At 42.1% G+C, this 17466-nt stretch overlaps 1 protein-coding gene across 1 annotated transcript in view; it reads left to right on the top strand.

Moving 5' to 3' along the window:
- The first annotated feature begins 510 nt into the window (after positions 1-510).
- The window catches only part of VWF (von Willebrand factor), a 141442-nt gene continuing 124486 nt past the window's right edge, over positions 511-17466 (top strand). Inside the window, exons 1-6 of the mRNA XM_032688784.1 lie at positions 511-625; positions 2153-2207; positions 2766-2924; positions 3792-3894; positions 3985-4193; positions 12867-12991. Of these exons, the coding sequence (XP_032544675.1) occupies positions 599-625; positions 2153-2207; positions 2766-2924; positions 3792-3894; positions 3985-4193; positions 12867-12991 (678 nt within the window). The 5' untranslated portion in view covers positions 511-598. The remainder of the gene's footprint in view (positions 626-2152; positions 2208-2765; positions 2925-3791; positions 3895-3984; positions 4194-12866; positions 12992-17466) is intronic.

The raw sequence follows: 17466 nt of genomic DNA, 5'->3' as shown, positions 1-17466 counted from the left end.
TGTTACCACTTGTTGTTCCAGAGGGTACCCCCATCAACATTTCAAGGACCAAATGAATTGATCTGATAGAATGTGGCAGAATTCAAATGTGTTTGTACCTAGAGAATGAGCCAGGTCATTACTAGCTCTGAATTTTTCTTTCTTTTTTTCTCCTTTATGGCAGTTGTTTGTAGGAAAAAAATACTACCTGGTTCTGTGGTCTTTGAGGTATGGAGCATCCTACTATTCCTCTTTAACAATAGTCTGTCACATAAATATGCTGCCTATTGGCTCAACCAGTGAGATTTGTCACACATACACATGCAAAATGGATTTCAAAGACTTATCTGTCATGTAAGTTTTAAAAACTGCTTCCCCTCATTGTACCATTCTGGCAATTAAGGCTGCTGATTTCCATGATAGCAATTTAATCTATTGTCTTGAGGGTCAGGCGGATGTGACGTTCTGTTTTTATCTTTCCTTTAAAATGGACAAGAGTTCCTGGCTTGTACAAAAACAAGAAATTTCAGACCAAAGCCATTCCAGTCCTGATTTCTGAAGCAACAGGGGAACAATGGTGTTGTAGGCTATAGGTGGAAACTGGAGGAGTTTCTTCTTCATGTGCAAGAGGAATCTCACACAGAAGGTACTTTCATTTCTAATTAAGCCAGCAATAAAATTATGGAGGGGGACATGCTGGATCTTACTGGGTTGTGTTCTGATTTGTTAGTGGCACCTGCTCCACGAGAACTGGGGGAAACTTCATCTGCAGTTCAGAATAGAGTGGGAGGTGGAAGGGGACTGAAGGGAAGGAGTTTATACCCTGTCTTTTTTTCTTTGCCTGATTTGTAAAGCTGAAGGGTTAATAAAGAAAAACAATATTTGATTCAGTCACAATTACACTGTGCATGCACTAAAAATACAGTAGAAAATGTGTAATCTGAGATAATGCCTGTTGTTTTCCTTACCATCACTTTGTTGCATTCCCATGCAGTTACCACTTCTTGGCTATCTTGGAGCCTCTTGTCAGTTTGGGATTAGCAGCATTATGTTAGACTGACTTTCATAGTAGATCTTTCTTTTCTTGTCTTTTGCAAACAAGGCAAACTCAGCATTTATTTATGTGGCTGTGAATGGGACCTCCATAACTAACAGCAGTAAGAAATGTGTGTCTGTAACCTGAAATCAGAATTTGTCTTTGCAAAATGCATTCCAATCTTTAATTGGAGGGCTCTTATGAAAAGGTGTGTCTGGTGTCCTGGCATTAATATATTAAGTATGGTATATTTATGCCTCTCTAGTTGCTTATATTATCACTGAAATTAACACCCTTAGATGGAGCTCCCTACAGCTTTCATCCTGAACTGTTAATGTCTTGTCACAGAACACATGTAGTTCACCATCTGCATCACTCCTATCCTATTATTATTATTAATAATATTATTTTTAAAGGCCTGGTTGTACAGAAGGTAGCTTATAGACATACAGAGAACAAAGGCTGATGTTTTGGTTGTAGAAAGCAGGAGGCAATGCTAAAACTGATTTTGGTGAATGGAAGTTTCCAATCTGGGTCTCTAATCTCTGCACTATTTCCTCCCTTTACTTCTTCCCTCTTATCTCAAGCACATTATCACCCTGAAATCAGTGGATTAAATGCATGTAGTTATAGTGGTTTGCCAGCCAGACCTGCTGGCTGGTGCAAAACCTATATATTCTTTCCCTTTGTGAATGTTTGGGCAGGATGCAAATCTTGTGCAGCACAGGTGAATTCTACTGGAGCCAAGCTGGCTGACCCAGTCAGAGGTGCTTCTTCAAGTCAGGCTGTCTGATAAATAATGCTGTGTTTTGAAGGGCTTTGTGTGTGCAATGTGTTAACCGAGGTAAACTGGAGTACGTGTGTATTTTGGGTTGCAGTTCCTGTGGAGTAGCTCGTTTTCCTGCAATGAGAGGTGAAAATGGAAGCAAAGAATGATTATCCTCCTAGATTACCTTGTTAAAGCAGGATGGCTGGGTACCTGAACTACTGTCTACACGGATTATTGCTTTCTGAAATGTTGTAGAACCTTGAAAATACCTGTATAAAGAGAGGGTAGAAGGTGGTGAGGAGTCATGAAACAGACTGTGTGTCCTAAACTAAGAGTGTTCTAAACTCTCTCTTTTGGATTTTTGACAGATGCTCCTCTTGGCAGTGCTGCAAACAAACCTACTGCTGGCCACTGTAGTCACAGGTAGGAAAACATGTTTATTTTCTACTGTCTAGGGACTACAATTTATTTGCAATTGCATCTGTGAGATATTGCCCCTGTTCCTCCTTTGTGCCCATCCAGTCCTGCAATACGGGCTAAGGGATTATTCTCATCATGCTGGAGACATTGATAAAATTATTCCTTTTGTCTCTTTACCTTGAAACAAGCACTATGTTGAGTCCCAAAAATTCCCTGAAGTCGGTGATGTTGGACTGAACAAACTATGGGGCTTTGCTAGTGCCCTATAGAATTTAATGGGATTGCAGGCAGGCACAAACAAATGGCATTCCTCAAACAATCAGGACTGAAATTACCCATGCAAGTTTTGGGTCGGTAGAAGTAATGCAAAAAACCAATTTCACAAATGAATGTAATAAAAAAATCTGTGCTTGATCCCATGGACTGCCATGCCAGGCTTACAGTCTGCCTAGAAGCTACTAGGACATGAGATGATCAATGGTGATAAATTCCATCAGATAAATTCCTGAACTACAAAATGATTGTTTGAAATTCCATGTTATGTTATGTTTTGATATCCAGGGTTATCAGGCTCTTTGCCTCAGGAGTCATCAGGTTCCCGTTGCAGCCTTTTTGGGAATGATCATATCAAAACTTTTGATGGTTCTTTCTATGATTTTGCTGGGGACTGCAGCTACCTCCTTGCTGGGGACTGTCACAAGCACTCCTTCATGCTCTTAGGTGAGTCTGAGCTGGGTTCCGTCACTGAAAAAAACCCAAGTAGTTGCTCTTTGTCAGATAGGATGGACCACTGCATGAAAAGGATCTTGGCTGAGGGGCTTTGCTGCCTTTTTTTTTTTTTAGTTTGGTTTGTTTTTTTTTCTTTTTTTTTTTTTGTTTGTTTGGTTGGTTGGTTTTGGTTTCTTTTTGGTGGGTTGTGTTGTTTTTTTTGGGCTTGTTTTAGAAAGTAGGATTAATTTTGAGGCTTCTGTTATCCCTTGGTAATGTAGCTCTCATGTAAATAAGCTGCTAAGAAACAGAGATTTTCCTACTGGCTCTTCTAAAGATGGAAAGCAAGACCTTTTTTAATTTTGAATTTTCCAGGAGAATGTAGATCTTAAAACTGAGTATGGGAATAGGAAGTATTCGACCCTGTAGAACTAATTTTATCTGTATGCTAAATCACCCCCAGTAAGAAAAATCCCATCCTGGAGGACAGAAGACCTTGGAATTAGCATAAATTTGCAGAGTTATTCTTGGGATTAGAAACTGATGATATGTGTACCAAAACTAGATATTACTTTCATACCAATCTGCTTTGGTAGATGTTTTTATATTCACTGATGACTGTTCTGTATTGGTCATAGTTTAACATGTTTTTAGTGTTTAACATGAGTTTTTAGTGACTCATGTAAATTTAAGTAAACTGATCCTGTCACTCTGAAAAGGAAACATAACAACTTAAATAATTTTCTTCCTCAATTTGAACAGCCTGGAACAAATTCTTTGTATGTTAGAAGATATGCTCCCAACCCTGCAATATGTACTTACAAATTGTCCTCCCAGCTCCCAGAACTAACAGTATTTGGTTATATCTCATCTCTTCAGGTGATTACCAGAATGGGGAGAAAATTGGCATCTCTGTGTACCTTGGGGAATATTTCAATATCCGCTTCTCTTTAGATGGAGCTGTGATGCAGGAAGACAAAAGGTACCTGTGGGAATTGGTATTTCAACAGAAAACAACCTGATTTTTTTGTGTGTGTGTCATATTCTGAGAATCTCCTGTTTTTCTTCACAGGGTTTCCATACCTTTTGCCTCCAATGGTATATTTATAGAGAAGGAGGCAGGTTATCATAAAATATCCAGTGATGAGCATGGCTTTGTGGTGAAGATTGATATCAGTGGAAACATTCAGATACTCCTTCAAGAAAAGCACTATAATAAGACCTGTGGGTTGTGTGGCAATTTTAATAAATTCCTTGAAGATGACTTCAGAACTCAGGAAGGTAAGACTAGGACTAACTGACTGCATTTTAATGTATGCTCTGCACACTTTTCCTGTTGGGTGATTCAACAAAGAGTTTGCTGAAACAGCAAAAGGTTTCTGCAGAACCTGTCAGGTACCTCATCTTGGTGCACTGAAAAGCTGTCTTAAGTCCTTTCATCTCCCTTTCTCCTGAAAGGAAATTGCTGTCACATCTCATTCCTGCAAGAAGCCCAGGCATCTGAACTTAGCACATTTAGAAACCTTGAAACTTTAAAATACAAAGGTAAAGCTCCAGGTTAATCCATGTACAATGTAGGATGTGGGGAGACTGACTAGAAGACAACACAGCAAAATAGATGTAAGACATACACATTGATTCAACCTCTAATTTTTCATGAGTTAGACAAGTGGGAGTAAGAATAAATAGCGTTGCAACAGTAGGAGATTAAATTCCTGCTGCTGGCAGGTTTGTACTTGGATTTGGCATGGGCTACTGTTCTATTAAGTTACCTTTTAATGACATTTCCCTGTCTGTAAGGGCTGTTGGATTGGAGGTGCACCTGGTATCACACCAATTCCTGGTGAGAAGTGACTTTTGCTGCTCAGTACACCTTTATGTGAAGTCTGCCAGTGTGGGTGAAGACTAAGAGTTTTTGAAAAGCCCTGAATATGACTTTGAAGTCCTATGACTGATCTTTATTTGTGGTATTTCAGTGTCTTTTAATTCTGAGCACTTACCTGAAAGAGAGAGGTTGAAAGTTAATTAATACATTAGTAAGTTAGAATGATAATGTAATACTTTACATGTAATAAAAATAAATTATTCAGAAAATAGAAAGGGAGACAAAGCAACTTGAAAAGGAGCCTGCCAGTGCTGCAGAGATGTCTTACTGACACTTGGGATACATAAGCATATCTTCAGTGTACAGAAAACCACCGTATCTCATAGTGTGTTAAAATGATTAATATGTTCTTCAGCAGTGTAAAAAATGAGAAACAAACTCTGGTCACAGAATTGTTTGGCAGGGCTTGGATACCTTAATGTCTGAGTAAGTTGAGATTATGAAGTTTATATGCTTTTCTCAAGACAGTAAATAGTAGTAAGGCTTTTATGAAAAGCAGGAACAGAAAAGGAGATTGTATTGCCTGTTCAAATGTAGAAGAGGCCCTTCTGCTGCTCATGTTTAAATGTGTTTCATGCTGTATTTGTTTTACGTGCTGGAGGCTGTATCCTCCCTCTTAAAAAAACAAAAGCAGTCCTTTCACAGCCACAGATTTCTGAGTGTAATGAAGTCCATGACAAGCTCACTGCTTAGAGGAGCTGAAAAAAAAATAGAGAAGATGACATAGAACATGTGTTTTCTGTGTCTCTTACAGAAGTCAGAGCTTTCCTTATTCAGTATCCTGTGTGGATATACATTTCTCTGATTTTTAGCCTGAAAACCACAATTGTGTGTCAGCAATTCTGCCAGTATTTCACTCTGATACAACAGAGCTTTCATTTAAACTAATTTAGAAGGAATTAGAATGAGTTAATGTTTGAATTTGTTGTATCAGTGAGGGATGTCACTCCACCCACGCTCTGTTTGTCTCTCTGGCAGCTCTGCTGGTTCATTGGAGCGATTCTTAACTTGCTTCAAGTAAAATCAGTTTTTAATAATTCAGATTGCTTCTTTAAAAAAAAAAAAAAACAACTATTGAAGCTAACTTCCAGGTAAGGGACAACACAAGCAGCTGGGAGAGGTAATATTCTTTCAATGAAAAGAACTGGCAGCCTACTAGTAGCCTATGAAGAAGTTTACCCTTCTCTTTTCACTGCAACTTTTGTCTGCTCTCCTTTCAGCCTGATTACATCTCATAAAGGTCAACCCATCCCAGGATGTGAGCTTGGTGTAAAGACTTAGTGATCTGAGGGCACCGAAGGGTTGCCTTAAGGTTACCAGCAGACTGAACTCTCCTGTTGGTGTGCCCACTGCTTCCTCTTAGAATCAGGAATTTATCAGATTGGGGCCTCAGTTCTAATCCATTAGATAGCTTTCTGGGATGGGTTTGATAATAAATGCATTAAGATCTTTGAGCTTCAGAATAATATGCAATGGAAGCACAGTGTGCAAAGGGAAAAGACGACAATCCAATGTTGCCAAGATTATGGTCTCTCATCTGGAAAGCCCTGAGGGACACGGTGCAGATCTGAACGTCAGAGGCAAAGGAAGGAGGTGATCACAGAGGTTGTGCCTCAGGTATTGTGCTATAGCCAGTGAGCTTGTCACAGCTATGAGATGTGTGAAACCTTCTTCCAGGTGTTTTAAAGGCTGGTCAGGCCCCTCAGGATGCCCTGGCCTTCAAGCTGTGTTGATTTACACTGAAATGGTACCTGTCTGGTTGCTGCTAGTCCTTGCCTGTAAGAACCACTGTGATGGAAAGGTCTGCAGCCAAAATGTTATCTTCTGAAGTCTCTCACAGGCTGTAGCTCAGATGGTTCTTCTGTATCATCTTTGCATAGGAGGAAACTCACGTGATGTGATGGCCTATTTCTAGGACTTCTTTATAGCACCAGAGGACCAGATTCCGAATTTGTGCGGAAGTCAGAGTTGTTTTGGGTAGAATCTAGCCCACAAATGTTGTCTTTCATCCCATGTTTGTCATGGTTTCAAAAAAAGGCAATGTTTATGTTGAAAACAAATGAAAATATGTTTTCTCCATATTTTAGGGCAAGAAATTATTGTGATTTAATAACACAAAGTTAGTTTGTTTTGCCCCTAAGAGAGTGATATAGAACTTCATTAACTGTTTGTATTTGGATTATTTTTTGAGTGGTGGTGAAATAAGAGGCAAAGAACCTGCTGTATCACTGGACAGTACCACTTACAGCAAATAAATAGAGGAGGCAGAAAGAGAAGGGTGTTTAAAACTTAGTGAACAGTGTGCAATTGCTCTTTTTTTTCTCTTGATGTATTTATACTCATATTCTGTTTATACTCATGCTTTATGATCCACCCAATCATATGTTGTCATGGCACTCTTATGAATCCTCACTGTGTTTTGGTATGGAAACTGAGAACTGATGAGAGGATAACACACATTGCTTCTGTGTACACTTTTGGTGTTCAGCTGTTTGAGTTCCTGGAGGGTCTGAGAGATGTGATACCTTGGCAGATTTACCTTGGTAGGACCCAGGTTTGAAGGTGGCAGCCTTAGGCATTAGCTCTTGACATCCTCCCACCCCCAGAAAAAAATAAAAATAAAGCCTTCCCTGTAGGTTTCAGATATCACAGAATCTCCTGACTTGGAAAGGACCCACAAGGATCATTGAGTCCAACTCCTGGCCCTGCACAGACACCCCAACAATCCCCCCATGTGCTTGAGAGCGTTGCCCAAACACTCCTTGAGCTCTGCCAGGTTTAGGGCTGTGACCACTTCCTTTGGGAGCCTGTTCAGTGCCCAAGCACCCTTTGGGAGAAGAACCTTTTCCTAAAGTTGCAGACACACATTGCCCTTCAGACAGAGGATGGGGTGTTGAGTCACTCTCATCGACATGGTTACTACAATAGTTCATCCTGTGGAGAAGTGCTCATGTCCTGTCTAGACTTACAAACAAGATGGATTATATTGTACGGGGTTGTTTGTTTATTGGATGTGGCAGCAAAAACAAGCCCCTTGAGAGTTTGTTCTCACACTTTAAGCATAACTAAAATATAAAAAAAAAAGGTCTTGGAAGCTTTGTAGGGTTTTTTGTTTGGTAGCAGTTGGGAGAGGTAATATTCTTTATACAAAGAAATCAGGCAGCCTAAAATTGTGATATTGCTGTGATGTTTGTGATATTGCTGTGATGTGTGCTTGGATGTCCAGGTCGTCAGTGAAGTCTATTTGTGCTGAAGAGATCATTCAAGTCCAACACAGGGATATTAATCAGTCATTTTCTTTTTTGTCCATGTTACACACTCTTAGCATAATGGAATTAAAAAATATACCAACCTAAATTAATTCAGCATCCCATGATGCTTTTCTTGGCACTGGCAGGAGGCATGTTTCTGGGAATCTGTCTCCAAATTACTAAGATATTAATGATAAAACAATAGCCCTGGAGAATTTTGGATAAAGTCTTGATATTCTGAGCCTGCTACAGGTGTCAGCAACATATTCCAACCTTTAAGCTGCTGAAATACAGAATATATGATGAATATATCTGTTCACAGGAGAGTGAATATAGGTTAAACAAGTAGAAGCAGACAATATTTGCAAGGAAAAATCTGATATTTCAGGTAATGATTTCATTCCAGAAGTGGTATAGATGCATATGAGTGAATATAAAACTTCTCTGTGTGTGGTACCTGGTATCAGAAGCTTTTAAAGCATGTTCCAAACTCACGGTGATAGTAGTGCAGCTAATAAGTATTTAATCTTTTTTTTTTTCCTAGGAAAGTAAATGAAAGTTTTGGTCATTCTGAAATGCAAATTTCTTGGCGTTTTAAACAATATCAGTAATTTGATTTTAGGCCAGTTTAAAGATTTTGTTTGGTGTGAGTAAGTGATCTCATTTTCTTTCCTGCATTTTCATTTGGAAACAAGGGGAATTAAGCTGTCACAAATGGTAAAGGTGAAGATGACTTATGTTGCACCTGTCTTTGTAATAGGACCTTAGCTGAGATGCCAAAAACCTGCATTCATAACCTGCTTTAATCTGGTTCTGGAATCGAGGTTAGACATTTCCGTTGTGAGGAGTGTGCCTTCATCACTAGGCTGTAGATTTTGGGGGATGGCTCATTCCCTCTCATGTTCAATATTATTAATTTTATGTTCATTGATCTGGAGAGGGCAGGAAAGACTTTGTAGCCCATGACTTCATTATTTCATGTCATTAATGTGATGCAAACTATGGGTCAATTTTGGTCAACCTTGCCAATAGTTTTGCTCATCTGGAACTATGTACTAAACCATGTAAAACTGTGTAAAAAAAACCCCAAAACAAAACCCACCCAAAAACCACCAAACAAAAAACCCCACCCTAACAAACAAAATCCCCCTCTTTGCTTGGTAAATAACCAACATGTGAAAGTTGGTTCTTTACCAGCTAAGACTCTATTTACCAATTAAAACTCACAGGACTGTAGTGTCTTGAGCAAATTCTTGCATGTATTTTACAGATGAGTTAACAGACCCTGAGAGAGTTATCTGATGGGCCTATGGCCATATGGAAAATCTGGAGGAGGTCAGGGTTCCTGCTTCCCACTGGGTGCCTTGAGCACAGGGTTGTGTTGTTAATGCTTTGCCTTGCCTGACCACGGGTCTCAAAGTAAACAAGCAGCATACCAGCTTCAGATTTCAAAAGGAACTGGTGACTGTGAGACTCAGATATCAGTGTGGACACAGATTTTTCTGTCAAGAGTGAACATCACCTGTCTGTAAGCATCTCCAAAGTGAGAGACATGTGAGGGCAGCAATCAGAGCACTAAAGAATGCCCCCCAGAGACCCTGCCTGTTGCTCAGGTGGTTGGTGAGTGGCCTTCTTGAAGACCTTGGCAGGGTCTTCAGTGTAGTGATGTTTCTGGGATGCTAGGAGAAGGTGAGATTTGTGTTGTCCTTGAAGATCTACCTCCTGCACCCATCTTGAGTCCTAAAAGGAGATTGCACACCAACTGGCTGCCTGGGGGTCTTGGCTTTTGAGCAGCCAGTTTGCATGCTGGTATCTGTCTGTGTACCATGGTCCATATCAGGCACCAGTTCTTCCAGCACTGGTGTTCAAATGCTTTGCTTACATTACATTTTGTGACAGCTTCTATTTTCAACACATTTCCTGTAAAACTTAGACTAAACAAGTTCTTTATCAAAAGTCCCACCCAGGCCATACAGAGGGTTTCTGGGTGTAGGGCTCTGATGAGCCCTGGCTATGAGTTGTTTCACCAGAATCTTGGCTGCCTTAAGAAGGAAAAAAAACCTGAAGGAACTGAAGGGACAGATGGAAAACAAAACTCTGCTGTGCAGGAGAGGATGGCATAGTGGGAAAACAGTGCCAGATCAGGCAGCTCAGCTGCCTGGATGCTCTGTTGATAACACTCCTGCACACTTAATATTATTTTTTAGGCTGCTTTTGTTGTCCCTTCCACTGCCTTTCCTTTCCTACCCACTCGAGTCTTTCAGCAGAAGGAAAAGTAGGTGCCATGGGGAAAGGCAGAGGTTTTGGCAGCTGCTCTTCCCTCTGCCCGGAGCAGTCAGATGTGCTGGAGACATTTCTCCCTCCCTGCTTTTTTCCCCTGAAACCTCATCAAGTAGATGATGTATTTGAGAATCCCCACACTGATCGACAGGGTGCATAGTGTGAGAGTCCTCTCCAAAGGAACCCTCTGCAGAAATAACTTATTCCATGATGCCAATTTGTTCAGTAGCTCAGCGGCCCAAGTCACTTCATAATTTCATATTAGAGGTCTTCTGATGATCAGAGAAACCTTCATGTCCAACTCCTTTTCACATTTCCACTGTTTGCTAGTATACAGTCAGATGCTGGCAACAAGAGGGTTTGAAAAGCAGGTTCTAAAAAAACCCAAACAACTCCAAACAAGGTTTGAAATTTATTTATTTTGTAAAGAATTTACAGAATCACAGAATCATTTAGGTTGGAAAAGACCCTCGAGATCATCAAGTCCAACTTGTCAACTAGACAAGAGCATTGAGAGCTCTGCTCTTGAACACCTCCAGGGACGGTGACTCCATCACCTCCCTGGGCAGTCTGTTCCAATGCCTTCAGTGAAGAAATTCCTCCTGGTGTCCAACCTAAATCTCCCCTGGCACAGCTTGAAGCCATTTCCTCTAATCCTGTCACTTGTTACCTGCGGGAAGAGCCTGGCTCCAACTCCTTTCAGGGAGTTGTAGAGAATGATAAGGTCTCTCCTGAGCCTCCTTTTCTCTGGGCTGAACACCCCCAGCTCCCTCAGCTGCTCCTCATAGGAGTTACTCTCTAGACCCCTCACTTACTTGAAAGTAATAATCATAGAATGCAGCAGAAGAACTAAAATAGTATGACGGAAATATTTTGTAAAAGAGTTGTATAAGAGGTATAAATTTACAAGGACCACAGAAGAAAAAAAAAATATATTGCAGGGGGAGAATTGGAAAAACAGGTGACCGACATTTCTGAGCCAACAGTTGTCCCAGCCTTCAAAACTTAACTTCTGTATGAATGAGCATCCATGGGTCCCTGCCAGCAGGAAGCCTGGCATGGATGTGCATTCAGGGCCAGAGGAGTATTGCTTTGGAGCAGAGCCCAACTCCTGTTACATAACTAGAAGACTGAATTACTGCAAACAGAAGGGGATACATTTAATTTGGCACCTTGCTTCTCCTCAGGCTGGATTCCACTGTTGCTCTAATGTATATAATCTGTGCTAAACTAAAGGCTTGTGTTCTTCTTATTGCTGCATGTCTTCTCCTGTGCCAAGCCTTGGCTGTATGGATGAAAACTTCACACCTTTTACCACCTTTCCCTTCCATCCTTTCCTCTGAGTCTTCCTGCTCTGACATCTGCTGTGGGCCTAGCACATGCTACCTTTGTAAGTCCCTAATTTCTAGTTTGCACAAAAGTCTACTGAAGGCTACAGGCTTTAATGCATCTGCCATAGCATTCTCAGTGCAGTTTTCATGACTGCCCCATAGTTTAGGAACAGTTTTAGTGGTCAGTGTATTCTGTGTTTTTGTACTTACCATGCAGCAGGTAGCTCAATGGAGTCTTTATTATATCTACATATATTATAAAATATAGATATATTTGGGATGTCTTTCTTTTTTTTTTTTTTTTTTTTTTCAGTCAGGGTTGTATTTCAACACATTCTCTGCATAAAGGTCTTGGGAGTGCATTAATGGTGGCAATTGATATTCTCACATGCAGCACAGCAGGGTTTTAAAAAGCAACTGTAGGGAACTGAGATGCATGAAATGAACTGTTTTCTAGCAGAAACCCACAGAAGGAAGCAGAGCTAGTCCTGAAATGAGACAGATCATGGGAGGGAAAAGGGGGTGGAGGGAGCATTCTCTTTCTGGGATGGAGGAGGATGGAGCAAGAAAAGCAGAGAGGTGGCTTTGCATCTCCCAGGAAGTGGCAGCCATACAAACTCCTTCAGTTCTGCTTTTTTGCAAAGTGGATGCAAATCTTACACAGGAAGATGTATCATCATCGTCATCACAGATGATGGGCTCAAACCATTATGGCGTATGTTAAGTTTCCTAGCATACGTGATTTAGTTTTGGATAGGAGAAAAATCAAGGCTAGCTGGGATCAGGAATGCTAATGCTTGTGTGGGGAAAACAGCTGCATTTTGTTTGCCTCTCTAATATATCTTGTGTTTTATTGACAACTTCTAAATAGTAGGAAGATGTGTAGGTGTGCTTTGGCTTCTGCAGTTTACAGCTTACCAGCAACATCTCTACCACATTCATGCAGGTGTGAGAAGTGCTGGGAGCTGCCTTCTGCAAGTTTTAGTGTGTCCTTGAGCTCAGAGAGCTCCTCTGCAGGAGTCAGTCCAGATCACTGATAATGGCTTTTCTACAGTTAGTCTTCTTAGAATAGAAATCCATTTGATATGACAGTTTTTATTTTTAAAGACAGCTTTCAGCAGACTGTCACCTTGAGAATAGCCAGTACTGCCCACTTGTTGCTGAAACCCCTCAACAACCATGTGCTTCTCCTCTTTTTCATTCCCAGGGACCCTGGTGGGGAACAGTTATGATTTTGCAAACTCCTGGGCTTTGCACAGTGAAAACAAGCGCTGCAAGAGAGTGCAGACTCCAAGCAACACTTGCAACATTTCATCTGATGTTGCAGAGAAGGTTGGTGCTGTGAGATGCTATTCCGGTTTCAGTCCTCCCCTACCTGAAAGGCAACTAACCTGCCCTCTGGCAGGAGAACACAAATCACAGAATATCCTGAGTTGGAAGGGACCCACAAGGAGCATCAAAGTCCTACTCTTGGCCCTGCACAGAACAACCCCAAGAATCCCACCATGTGTCTGAGAGTGTTGTCCAAACACTCCTTGAGCTCTGTTAGGTTTGGGGCCATGACCACTGACCTGGGCAGCTTTTTCCACTGTCCAACCAACCTCTGGGTGAAGAACCTTTTCCTAAAGTCCAACCTGAAGCTCTCCTGACACAGCTTCATGCAGTTCCCTTGGGTCCTGTCACTGAGAGCAGAGATCAGTGCCTGCCCCTCCACTTCCCCTCCTGAGGAAGTTGTGGACTGCAACGAGGGTAATGTTTTTTTGAATCCGCATCTTTACCTAACGTGGTCCTCCCCCAGCAAGTGGTTAGGATGAGAGATGCAGGAGATACCCATGCTGTGTTCCTGGGGTGCTGTGGTGTGAGGTAGCTGTGCCAGGCACTGATTTTGCTGCTGCACTGGAGCAAGGTGTGCAGCTCCTCCTCCAGCCTGTCAGGTGTGAAGCGCAGGGCTGATGGTGGCTGGCTGTGGGCCCTGCTGTGGTGCAGCAGGGTCAGGTGCAGGCAGAAGGTGGAAGTGACACGTCCTCAGCGTTGGCTCCTGCTGCCTCTGGGCCCTTGTCAGCGTGAGGCTGAGTGCAGGATGCAGCCGTGTGCTTGCGGTTCCTGAGCTGATGTGCCCTCCCTGCTGGTGCTGGCAGGAGGATTTCTGCACTGGCCTTCCCAGTTGTTGCACGCTGGGATTGTTCTTTTAATGCTAACCTTTCTGGTTTTCAGTTTGGTAATTGGACTGTATGGTAAAGGTGTGAAGAAGTGACCCTGGAGGCTGCATGTTCTGACCAGTTTTATGTAAGTTGTTGAGGAAGGAACTGTTCACTCACTAGTGAATGCAATTTTTCTCTCCTATTGAACCCTACCTGTTCTTTCTAAAGCTGCAGCACATATATATATAACCCCCTTTCCTTCCCCCCAAATAACCCCCCAAAACCTAACACACAAGCATCAATCAAGCAGAGAATGCAACAGCTTATTTGAGCCTGAAGTGTGAGTTGCTGCCAAAGAAACTTTGGTATTACTTAGGAAAGGTGTGTTTCAGTGATGCCTGTAGAATGAGGTAGTTAATTCCCTTTCTGACTCTACCATCAGGGAATTGTCAGTTCTGAAGCCTCTGTAGGCACCACCACCCAAACTGTATTTGTGAATGTGTTGCAGTTTATATACCTGGGAGTCAACAGAGCAAGAAGATGCTCCAACCAGGCTATTTCTGACAGAGGAGATGTTTTCTGTAGGTGTTGCAAAAACTGTTTGCCACCAGGCTATTTCCCTTGCTAGGAGGAGATGCTTCCTTCAGCTATGCATACAGATAGCAGTACTGATTTACTGAAGAAACACAGAACCGTTTGTCTTGGCCAACTCTGTGACCCCCTTTGCTGCATCAACCTATTTTTTCCTTGTCTTTTATAAATATAAATAAGTTCCTTGTTTCCATTAGACACAGTGTGGATGCAGGAAGATGGTTATCAGCTCAGGGAGGAAAGTAGCTTTGAATATATACTGAAACATGTGGTGTTACAGATGATGAATGTCATGGTGAATTCACCCACTGAGGGGTTACATCTGATTCCATGTACTCTGTTGTAAATCAGAATTACTTGGTAGGTGCCAGGTTTAGATTTATACCAGAGTAACTGAGGACAAAACTGAACTGTTAGTTTCTTGCTATTCAAGTCCTGTAGACTGATACTTGCTAAACTAGGTTCAAATAATTTCTCAAAACTAGTAACACTTCCTGGAGCATATCTGCTAATCAGCTACTTTGAGTGCTGGTTTCACAGTTTCCTGGAAAAGGCTAACTAAGAGTTGGACAAGTTGCAAAGTTCTGACCCTAAATTTATATTTCCACTAAGCTTTTGGATGGGGGTGCTTCAGCCTCGCTGCCTGTAAAACTGGCTGAGGAAGTGACAGCCCTGATTTCAGGCTGGGAATCTCCAGCCTGTGCTTCTTGCTTGAGCAGACCTGGTGTGTGTGGGCTGTTTCTGTCACGGTCAGAACTGATTGAACACCTGGCTTGAGAAATGGTGTGTGGTGCCAAGGGTGGGACCAAAGCACGAGGAGTTCCTATCTGGCTGAGATCTTCTGAGGGACAGGACTGCAAAGCAGGACAGGCTGATAGAATTGGGATTGTTCAGCCTGGAAAAGAGAAGCTTTGGAGTGACCTAATTGTGGTCTTCCTGTGCCTGAAGGGAGCCCACAAGGAAGATGGAGAGAGACTATTTCCAAGGGCCTGGAGTGACAGGACAAGAGGAAATGGCTTCAAACTGACAGAGAGGAGGTTTAAATTGTATATTGGGAAGAAATTCTTCCCTTTGAGGGTGGTAGGCCCTGGCATAGGTTGCCCAGAGAAGCTGTGGTTGCCCCTGTATCCCTGGAAGTGTTCAAGGCCAGGTTGGATGGGGCTCTGAGCAACCTGGTCTAGAGGAAGGTGACCCTGATCATAGCAGAGGATTGAAACAAGATGATCTTGGAGGTCCCTTCCAACCCAGGCTGTTCTATGGTTGTTTAAACATGGTTTCAGGGCTAGTTCTTGTGACTGGTTGTGGATGTGGGAAGTTGGTCTATTCAGGCCAGTTTAATGTTTAGAAAATGTCAAAATTGCAGCTGAGGCTGGGGAGTGGCATGCAGGGCAAACTCCAGTCTGATGGGTCGACTGCAACTTGTGAGTCTTCTATGGATCATATTAAATATTGATGTTTTGTGGTAAAGTTTGCTTTCCTGCAAAGTGAATGAAATTATATTCTCTCCCATGTGAGTTCATGAGCTCACAGCATTTAACATTGCTTTAATTTATTCCCCGTGCAAGAATAAACACAGGGCTATTAATAGAAGTCCGGCCAAACAAGTGCCTGCTGAAGAATGTAGGGCTTTTTAATAGTGTGCTTTGTTTGCTTACTTCAGCTCCAGGAATGTAAATCTCCTCTGTCTCCCAGCCTCCTTCCCTCCCTGGCACCCGATCAGCTGTTAGGTGAGGAAAACAACAGCTCTGGTTCAGAGCACTCCTCCCACCCCTGTGCCCTCATGCTGGGAGGTCTGTGGCTCTCTTTGCCCTCTCTCTCAGCCTCCCTGTCCCCCTTCCCACTCCAACAGCAACCTTGGAGAGATGACTTCTGACTTCTTTCATTGGGAATTGTAGTGACAGGCCAAGGGGGAATGGCTTTAAGCTGACAGAGTAGGTTTATATTGGATATTGGGAAGTTTTTCTCTGTGACAGTGGTGAGGCCCTGGTTGCCCAGAGAAACCGTAAATGCCCCATCCCTGGGAGTGTCCAAGGCCAGCTTGGATGGGGCTCTCAGCAACCTGGGATAGTGGAAGGTGTCTCTGCCCATGGCACGGGGGTTGGAATGAGATGATCTTTAAGGTCCCTTCCACTCTGATTCTATGCAGTGAAATTAGAAAGCTCTGTAGCAATTTTATCTTCAAATCCTAGAAAACGCTGGAAATTTTGTGGGTTTGTCTTGACTAATGCCTCTGTGTATCAGCTGAAAATCTTGAACCAGCTCACACTCTTACTCCACTGTTGCTCAGGGACTCTCCCTGCCCACCACCTCTAACACACACACATACACATACACACACACACTCTTATGCATATGCGACTACCTGTTGTCTGCCTTGCCTTGTGATCCAGAGAGCATTCCAAACTGGGTAGTTTTAGAAGGAGGAAGTAAGCTGCTGCTTTCCTATTAAGCCCTGCCCTCAGCAGCTGCTCTTTAGTTACTGGAAAGGAGCTTCACTGCTTTGTCTGATCCATTTTTTCACCACTTGCTTGTGCTGATTTAGGCTGTCTTTTCAATGAAGTGCTGCAATCTCAGAAGCTCTCAGGTGACCAATGGCGTGGGTAACATGGATGTTGAAGTATAAAAGAGTAATGTGGAAAACTGTAGTAATGAGGCAGCCTTGAAAACAAAAATATTTATCTTTTAAAACATTGCAATTGATTTATGTGTTCTGTTATGTTACCTTTGTATTCTAGATTTCACATCTAATATAAATGGTGTGTGGAGGCCAGACTTCACTGTATTCATTGTATTATTTCCTTTTTTTCTTTCTTATGAGGAAATTATACTTATAACACGTGATGTGAAAATGACTGAAAGTGAAATTTGAGTAGTTTCTACTTTTCCCAAAATTCAGATTTTGCTGTGATTTGTAAGAAATAGTCCTGCTCGTTATCCCACAGAGTACTTCCATATGCAATAAAGTAATAGCATTCATCCCCAGATGGGAAAGCAAGCAGAAGTTTTCAGCTTTGAACCATAATTTGTCATGGTAGAAGTCAGAAGCAGGTCCAGCAAAGGTCCAGAGGTCCAGCC

Source organism: Chiroxiphia lanceolata, chromosome 5 (assembly GCF_009829145.1).
Source record: "Chiroxiphia lanceolata isolate bChiLan1 chromosome 5, bChiLan1.pri, whole genome shotgun sequence".
NCBI lineage: Eukaryota > Metazoa > Chordata > Aves > Passeriformes > Pipridae > Chiroxiphia > Chiroxiphia lanceolata.
The sequence above is the reverse complement of the archived record's forward strand: the minus strand, read 5'-3'. Positions and strand labels throughout refer to the sequence as shown.